Genomic DNA, 9,701 nt, shown 5'->3' on the forward strand with positions numbered 1-9,701 from the left:
CCCCGCGAAGGCGCCCGCGACAAGACTTACGCGTCCGGGCGGTTCGGGTCCGGTGGAAGGAGACCGAGGCGCGCTGGAGGGCGCCGTGTCCGGTTTGGCGCCACGCGAGGAAGGGAGTTTTGGGGCAGCTCTTGTACGTGTTCGCGATGATGATGGTCGTGGACCGTCTGCTGGCGCGGCAGACTCGGAGCCCTTCGTTGGTACCTATGGATAGGCTCGAGCATCTCAGGACAAGAAAATTTCTCGACTTCGAACGACTGCACGCTGCCCGAGAAACTGCGTCGCGACACCGTCGGCGCCGGGGCTGTGCAGGCTCTGGGATCGTAGCCACATATCGAAGCCGCTGCTTGTTGTTGAAGCGCCGTGTAATTCGCCGCCAATAGAATGCTTGAGTTCCTTCCTATTTCCAATAATTTCCAGGACCGCGCCGTCCGGGCTCGATAGGGGCCCCATATTTATCTTCTATTTCCCGGGCATTCGCCGGTATGCGTGGTTGGCCCTGGCTAATTTCCCCCGATGTGGTCTGGGCTAAATTAAGGAAGGGAAGGGAAACTAGCAGGATGCGCAGTAGGAGCGCAGTGGGGTAAGGTGCACTGCAACATCAAGGTGCAGTTCACCGAAGATGAAGGCTCTCTATCTCTCTAGACGGAAATATATTGTACTGCGGTAACTGCAAATAATTTAATTCTAGCTGTCAATCCCCCAGAGGCTAGCATGGCTTCCCGGGATCTGACAGTGGAATTCTTGGAGCTTAGGACGAGTAACAACACTTTCCTTCAACTAGATCGATGGACAAAGGATGTGGATCGCTTGCTTACATCGAGTCATCACGACCCGTGCAATTTCGCCGCTGAAGAAGATGGCGCAATACCGGTAGGAGCAGCTCAGCCGTGGATCGACTGTGCAAACGCCGTGGAGTTACACTGTAATGCAATCAAATCTAAATTGCGGTGCATGACATCACTTCACCGGCAGCGTCTTCTAGTAACATTTGATACGTCACAAGAGGAGACTGTGGATCAGGATCTACGAGAAATAACTGTGATAATACAAGAAAGTTTGTGTGCTGCGGAAGCGATGCTATCAGCGCCTCGAAGTGAATATTGGTGCGACATTCCAGGCGAGTCAGATGCCTCGCGATCCTCAAGGCTGAATGCGCGGAAGTCCCTCGCTAAGCGGCTCCAGGACTTAGGATGTACGTATCGTACCATGCAAAAAGAATTTGCAAGCCACACTGCCCGGCAGAACGTTTATAGAACAAATGCAAAGCGCCCAGGCAGCGAAGATATCGAGGCTAAGAGTACGGAAATAAATCAGCTCAAACCTAAACAACCGACTTCATCCAGCGTCCTGGGGTGATCAACCTTCGGCAAGGGCCGTCCAAAATTTTACGTCATGGTTCAAATATCAGGTGGCGAGATATTGAGGATGAGCTCGCATTTCTCACCGAGGGCAGAGAACATTGTGCACTCAGACATCTTCAAGAACACCGCCCGGGTGAATGTGTCATGTCTATAGAAGAAATTACACAGCTCGAGCAGAGCGCCGCTTTTGCCAGGGAGCGTGACGAGAAAATGAAGACTATATCAAAATCTATCACAGAAGTCGCTCAAATATTCAAGGAGCTCGCTGTCCTTGTGATCGATCAAGGTACAGTCCTCGACCGGTGCGCGAATATTCTGTGTAGTGTCCAAATGTGAAGAGTCCTAGGATTGACTACAACATGGAGCACACCTCTGAGCGGTTACAGACCGCGACAACGCAGCTCGTGGTGGCAAATAGGTCACAGTCTAATGCAAGGCCACTGAAGTACTCGATCATTCTTCTTCTCGTCATTGTCGTTCTTTTGATACTCCTGATCCAAAAGATCACATAGTACTTAGAGATCACACTCACTCAGATCGCGCTTGATCTTGCGTTACCTAGGCCACTCAGCAACTTGTCGACTAAATTGCATCAACCGCGCATTCTTCCTCTATTTTGTAGCGGTGAGCGCGCCCCCTAACAAGGTTGTCTCCATTTTCTTGCTGCTCACACACTTGTCGCGTCGCGCACACACCAGGAATAGCCACCTCGAATACTGTCTTGGCTGGAGCCGCAGCACATGCCAAAGTCGTTTTCGCGACTTATCAAGACGATTTCCGTATGCAGAAATAGACGGATATACGGGCCGCAAGTGGATAGAAACTTCACCAAGCGGTGATTTGGTGCATCGCAGTACGCAAGTTCCATGCATGATACAAAACTGAATTTTTGTTTTTTTCACGAAACGAGCTACCTCCGGGGTGCCACCTCCGAGGTATCCTTAGTAATATTTCGTGAGATTGATGCGATCAGTTACCCGAGTTCGTCTATGAATATACGCGCAAATCCGTTGGACACAAGTGCATTCGCACCTCAGATCCATTCCGAATGTTCTTGGAGCTAAGAATCATGTGGACATAGCCAGTACTACGCCATTACCGATGATTGGGGCTTTGCCCCTGATGAGGCTGCTTTCGGTCGGCCATGTTACTTCCAGCAGAATGGCCTTCTTTGCAAGGAATGGATGGGAGAGTGTGATTCATGGGCACGTTCCCGGGTGACGGCAGTGCTGCGACAGTTGTACGGCCGGCTAGGCCAGACCACATCGAGCGAAATCAGCCAGCACAAAATGTTTCTTCAACTGGACCGTGATTGCGCTGTTCTATCAGAATGCGAGATTCTTGAGAATCAAGGTGCGCCTGGCGATCTTACCTGGGCAGGGGTAAACTTAGTTACCCATCTTGTGCCCCTTTGTCTCGGGGCGAAGCTGGCGATTTTTAGGGCCTCCTGGACGCGGGGGTGTTGGCGTTGGCGAGTACTGGACTCCCCGGAGCCCCTAGGTTTCCTTAAGTGCCCTACGTGCGCCCACTTCCGTCCGCGGTGGCCATTGGGTCTGCGTTGGGTGAAAGGCGGTGGGGTATGGTCGCTGGGTATGGTTGACGCCACGCTCGGCCAAATTGGTGATATCTGCTTCGTTTTGGGGGCCATCACGGACCGCGTCTGCGAATCCAACGACGACTAGCATACGAGCGGGTGAGGTGGGTGTTAGTTAGGGACATGTCCCCAGGCCGAACTTCCAAATCCGCGCTGCTCAGGACCGTCTTCGGGCACCATGTGCATAATATGTAGCACGAAGTATCGCACCAGCACCGGACCGGGGCGTGCCCCTACGGCTTGTATTGTGCCCACAAAACCCGTGCGCAAGATGTTCGGCAGCCAATCAAATAAAATTGCTGCAGTCAGCGCTCTTGTGTCGCAGGCGACGTCCCCAGCGCTAAACTGAGACACGGGTGCACGAATTTCAACTCCCTCGAAAGAGCCGAAGTGCCATCGGGAATTCAATGCACCCGAGCCGACGATGGCGTGTGTGCGTGCGGGGGTTACAGCAGGTTACATGCCAGTTCGGCGGATATCGCCTTAGAGATAGGCATCGCAGGCGAAATTGGTGAATTCTAACCTCAATTGAGAGCGCTTGGGGTACATTGGTGGTAATTTTGATGCATCAGGGCTGCCGTACAGGGAACATGCCAAGTATTTCCCCCCGACAGGACCCAGAGCGATTCATTTCAAAATTTTGTTTGCCTCTGGCTAGTGTGATGGTTATGTCTCGCTGTGGTCATAGAATCCAGCTTAATGCTAGTGATACAGAAAGGCAATCATGCATCAGGAGTCCTTTGTGCGAAATAAAGATATATGGTCGTTTCACTGACAATACTACCGGTGGTGCAAGTCAAAGGGGTCCAATAGAGAAGATCCCATCTCACTTTCTTGCATCGGATTGGCAGCTGAATGACCTCGCTGGCGCGTATTCACAAGGGCACGGAGGCACGAAATATAGTCTGTGTGGCAGTTGCCATCATCACATGGGACAGGAACTTCAGATTTGTCGCAACTCCCATCAAAAGTCCTAGGCTTGACGCAGGAAGAGACTTGGCCGAAGCCATACGGGTTATGGGCTGATTCACCGCACATACCGAAGTCAGAGACAGTGCGCTTGTAGTTCATTAGGACAGAGAGCACGCGATAACTCTCTCTGACGTAGGCGTCGTAGACCCTTCCACGTGTATCGTAATCGATATACTCGACGGACCCCGCAGCTAGGGCAATATTCCACGGGGCCATATCCTCGTACAGAGGTAATTTGACAAAGTCCCTGTAGATGGCACTTGTCTGAGCCTTGACAAGGCCAAGGCGGAGAGCACAGATAAGGGTGAACGAGTGGATAACGCCGTAGGGTATGTAGCCAGCATCATGATCGCGTATTAGACGGACATGCACAACGCGACCCTCAGAGACATGGTGGCCAACGGGAAGGGTCAAGCGTGATTCACCCTTTGAACTGTTCCAGGCAATCGCACCACCCCCGCTCGCCGGGTCACGCCAAGATCCGGGGATGAGTAAGAGGCCCGTTTTAGGGACTGCGAGAGATGTATTCACGTCAACGTGCATGGTGTAGGTACGTTTGTGGCCATCCTTTGCCCAATCGAAGTGGTGGTGGACCTTTCGTGTCATCTTGACTATATCGAGTCTAACAAGAGGGAATGAGAACGGCCGACCGGGAAGCGAGTAGGCCTCTCGGATAGAAACTCGCGTCTCACCATCTAGCGGGATAATTGCATAGTGTTCGATCGTCTCTTGAAGCAATCGCATAAAGGCGGGCACTGGGTGTTCATTGATTGAAAACGTAGGCGTGATCCTCTGCGCATCGACAAGGGATGTCTCGGGGAAGAATGCAAGCATCGCAAGGGATATGTGCTTGACTGATGGGAACGGCAACCACGTCGTCAGAGAAGACGAAATATAACGGCCGAGTGCCTTCTTAAAATCGAGGTGTGAAGAGCCATCTTTCAATTCGCCATAATCTCCCGCGAGACCATCTAGCAAGCTAGGTGACTGAAGCAATGCAAAACGTGCAAGCTCAGGTGATTCGTAAAACTTCTTAGCGAGAGCGTCGTCCAATGGCTCACCTGCACAGCAGAGAACATTTTGCAGCTTGCGGCCAGATGCTATATTGTATAGTGCATCACCAAATAGTGATGCTACTCCAACAATGCTCAACACAGTTGCATTCGGATACTTCGAAGCCGCGTGAAGTGCCACCGAATAGTCGCGGCAGCCAAATTCCAGGAGAGAGAAACGGCCACCGCGGTGCTCTGCGGGCGACGCATGCATTTCACGCTCAAGTTCGTCCCAGACTTCAACGCCGCGCGGAGAATCCCAGGGTTCAGTAGAAATGATTGGCCAGAGTAAAGCATTAATTCCCTCATTTACCATGAGAGCTGGTACACCTTCGATTACCGTGAGCAAGAGACGGTCTGTTGATAAGAGGTCAGGTGCCTCTGAAAGAATCCCAGAATCAAGATGATCCAATGGTAGCCGAAGGTGTGCACGGAGTAGCGCGGCTTTTTCAAGGTGCATTAGGTCGAATGCTATAGCGGCAGCCACTGATATGCCATTTGGGCGTGACACACCCGAACGAGCCTCAAATTCGATGCGAAAGACAAGAGGCACCTCGGCAGGCGCAAGCAAAACTCGCGGCTGTGAAATCATGGTCCCACCAACCGAGAGCTCAATATGCGATGTCCGCCGCGTGACATGCTGAAGAGCGGCGCGAAGTAAGGTGAGCTCATCACCAGCATACGCCAAATCTAAGGCCGCCGCACAGGCGGGTGCCAATTCGTGAAGTCCGGCTACGAATGCATCGAGGCGAGGCAACTCAACCAGCGCAACTCGCTGACCTATGTCAATTGCAGCACCAAGTCTCACCTCGAGAGCAACAGTATCACAGACGTCATCTTTGGTCGCTGCGAGCCAACGAACTATCATCGAAGCCCCAATAGCAACGACCACTGGCCCCCCGGGGCCAGCCAAGGTCCGCAGCAGCGAAATTTTGGTGGTTCCGCTTCCAACAATGACACGTCGCGAGGCGAGAATCTTGCTGAGATCTATTACTGCTGACAGACGATCCATCGAATCCCCTCGCCAGTTTATGACGGTTGCTGCTGGTGCAAAGCGAGCAGCCTTAATTGCTACCATCCCCAGGTCACTGCCAATTAGAACAACACCCATGCGCATCGAGCGCAGCGGATCAAGTGCGGTCTTCAAACTCGGCCACCAAGTTCGAAGCGCAGTCATCTCCTCCGATGCCAGCTTCGCGAACAGCACACTAGGCAGGCCCTGGTGTAACTGCAATGAAATGTACTTGTCATCTCTCGTGAATGAAGGAAATAAAGGCGCTGAAGCAAGGGCTTTGACGCCAATCGTGTTGAAGGAGTGATTGAGGTCGAAACGGGCATACCCAAGGGATGCGCGAGTTCGCCGCGCATCCAGGCTGCAGCTTAGGAAAGGCTCGATGGCTCCTGCGTTGAACACTAACGGCTCCCTCCTATCATCACCGCTAGCTGCAAACGCACACGTGAGAGCTGCTCCTGTGCGCAACGCATTCATGCCGCGTTGCTCCAACGCATGCCCAAATGTGATCATTGCATCATGTGGCATCACTCCAAGCGTGCGAATTGCCTCGAGGGCCAGTGCTCGGTGTCTCAAAGCATGTTCACCAACGCGCATGACGTGCAAAAGACCTGGCATAGACGGTGGTGTGTCTATCCTGAAGATCGATCTGTGTGCCACAGTGGCTAAAGCGGCATTTATCAGACCCTTAGATCTTCCGAAACTTCTCCAGAAAGCGCCCACATCTTGGTCAGCAGGTAGGAGCGCTGCGTCGCACCAGAGTAGTGCGCGCCCAAGAAGCCCTTCGGCGATACTGGGCAGGGTGAGACTCGCAAGACTGCCTAATGCCCCCTCGGTTAGGAGCAGCCAATCGCAGCCTCCTCGGTGGAACGCATCTAATGACGACTCCTTGGTCGCAGCTTGCCACGCAGCAGGTAGTGACATAATCTCGTCATCATCGCTAAAAGCAGGCCCTTCTGCATCGCCACGGGCCAGGAGTAGATTTGGCGGTATCGCTTGCAATTTCAGCACAGCAGTTACTGCGCTATCGGAATGACTGTCGCACGCATGCGCTGCAATGACAGTCATTTCTGGTGCCGTGCGTGCCAGCAACAAGGGCAGTGAGAATGCCTCAGACTGCCCAATACATCCCAGCCACACGGCCGTTGCTGTCGTGTTTATCATTGCTCTAACACTCGACATCCAAGTTGGCGAAGTCGAATATATCTCGCCTGCGATCCCTGCACTTGTCCCATATCGCAATGCGTTCTCGAAGGATTCCAGCACTGTCGAGCCAGGCCTATCGAATACGGACGATCCGACATAATCATCTCGCTGAACACTGGCCTGAACGCCACCGTAACTTCTGCCTCTTCCTTCTGGTCGAATGTTGCAACTAGCTCTACCTTTGTTATGTTTAAGATTTTATCCAATGGTGGCACCACGGCAAACCCAAGCTGCCGAGCAGAGAATGTAGTACTAGAAGAGTTCGTTGTGCTACTTGAAGCCGGTGCCAGATCTACCAGTCCTGCCGTTGGGACCTTGGCGGTTTCTAGTGATAGACTGCGCTGCAACCCCTTCGCTTCGGTGAAAGTCGGCTGCCCGACAGAAAGGGGTGAAAATTGTTCGAGCTCTTCATTAAATCGTTCCCGCAACTTATCCAACTCACGATCGCTTGCTGCTTTCTGGTGATCAAGGAATGCTTCAGATTCATTTTCACCGGACCTTGTCAGTTTGATGCCCGAACTTCTGCTCTTTGAATACTCTGCATCTTCATGGCCCGCGTCAGACGACTTTGGGGAACTAGTCTCACGCAACGAAATCAAGCTCCTCCGAATGTCGTCGGGAGTTCCGCGATCGAGCAACACGCGATGCTGATACATCAAGTGAGTGTTGGACGCCACAAAAATAACGCCCATCGTCATGATCGCAACCAAGCGGCATCGTGGGTATCCGCTCTGGCTGAACCACATAACAAATCATCAACTGCTATCCCGGGGGTGCTGTCAGGAGCTTAAGACATGAGGTACATTACGGCAGTACAACGAGTTAGTGAGTTTAGACCACCTATCATCATCCAGGTACGTCGCGTCGTCCGTACACTGCGGCTCGCGGGAGATTTGCCCACCTCTAGTCCGCCATGCCCTTCGATCACCTTCCTTCTCGCCGTGCCGGGGGGAGGGCGCTCCTTCCCTCCCCCGGACCCCCTCCCGGGAGCTCCCCCCCCCCTTGAAGAACGATGTTCTGTACAAAAGCCTCAAGCACATCAACTGCGCTCTTTGATTTAATCGGGACTGCTGTCAGATGATGGCTAAACGCGTCCATCATTGTCAGCACGTAACAATACTGGTGCTCTGTAGTGCGTCGCAGTGGCCCCACCAAGTCTATGGAAAGTAAACTCCCACTATGCTGGTGTAAGGTTTGCTGCAGTTTGCCCGCTTTTTTCGGCACCCAGCTTTTAGCCTTACGGCACCATAGACAGTGTCGGACGTACCGTCCCACATCAGCGTCCATGTTTGGCCAATATAATCTCTGTTTCAAATCCTGAAGGGTACTGTCTCGGCCTGCATGTTGGTTAAAGTCCGAATCATGGTGGATGCGGATTTCCTCTCTTCGTAGCGTGACTGGCACGTACTTGAGTTCCTTTTTCCCATCCTCACGCCGCCACAATATACCGTCATCTATCAACCACTGCTCCTGCGCTTTCGCCTTCCGGCGGAAGCACACTGCACTGCCAACCTCAAGCTAAGTCAGATAAGATACCCCAGTCTAGTCTCCCGCCACACCCTACGGAGAGGATCGTGCGGAAAATACGCTTTTCCCGGAACGACGTCGTAACGGCGAACGCGGCGGGCGGTTTCGCGTCTCAGCGCGGGGGGGGGCGGTGTAAGCCCTGAGTCAGTATACGAGTGCAGAGCTCCACTACTCATCATGATGTTATTGTACGCGCGAGCACCAAACGGCCCGAAAGGGCGCGAACGTTAACCTTCGGACAAAAGCTACGCCCTTCGGCCAGAAGATCTGGCCTGGCGCCTGCGGCGCGGGCTTCGCAAAAACCAGCCCCCCGGGGGTCGAGCCGGGCTGATCTTCGATCACAGACGGCCTCCAACGGACCAAGGGGCTGAAATAAAACTGCTGGCTGTGGTGGTCCTCTCCCAGCTCGCCGCTTCCCCGGGGACCGGGGTGGCGCGGCTTAAATTTTTCTGAATGCATATGGTTAATAGACGGAGAGTCTTCCTGGACCTAGTACGGCAGCTGAGGTGGCGTGAGGATAACAGAGACGCCGGTGTACCGCCTTGGCGTAACCTCGATAGTTCACCCTCGGACGGCAGGGCGGCCCCATCAGGCTGCTTCCCCGTCCCGGAGTTTACTATCTCGTTAATAACCCCTGACGGGAAAATGGCAGTGCCCCTGGCCTAGACTGAAAATAGAAGAGAGAGGTGGGGCTGCTAGGCAGCCCTGATTCCCAACAGGAGAGGGTTACGTGGAATAGAAAGAGAGAAAGAGAGGGAAATTGGGAAAAGGAAGGAAGAGCCCCATACTAAGGTGGGGACTTCGGGGAACTGAAGTCCAGGTATATGAGGATAGGAACCTGCAAGGGGAGATAAGGGCAGTAGGGCAGATACAGGAGAATCTTCCTCCTGAGGTCCGCGTGAGCCGCGTCACGACGCATTCCCAGGCCAGGGACGACGCAGCCGTCGCGACAGACTGCCAGCGGAGAGGCGCTG

The 9,701-nt window shown here is 53.4% G+C and overlaps 1 protein-coding gene across 1 annotated transcript; it reads left to right on the forward strand.

Annotated features, from left to right (window-relative positions):
* Positions 1-674: 674 nt before the first annotated feature.
* AURANDRAFT_72501 (hypothetical protein) lies at positions 675-3,982 on the forward strand (the record flags this gene model as incomplete). The annotated part of the gene is made up of 9 exons (XM_009042524.1): positions 675-1,057; positions 1,121-1,195; positions 1,277-1,355; positions 1,412-1,666; positions 1,711-1,840; positions 1,877-1,988; positions 2,152-2,207; positions 2,338-2,414; positions 2,446-3,982. The coding sequence occupies 9 exons, from the start codon at positions 715-717 to the stop codon at positions 3,044-3,046; spliced, it is 1,728 nt and encodes a 575-aa protein (XP_009040772.1).
* Positions 3,983-9,701: the final 5,719 nt, after the last annotated feature.

Source organism: Aureococcus anophagefferens, assembly GCF_000186865.1.
Source record: "Aureococcus anophagefferens unplaced genomic scaffold AURANscaffold_33, whole genome shotgun sequence".
Taxonomy (NCBI): Eukaryota; class Pelagophyceae; order Pelagomonadales; family Pelagomonadaceae; genus Aureococcus; species Aureococcus anophagefferens.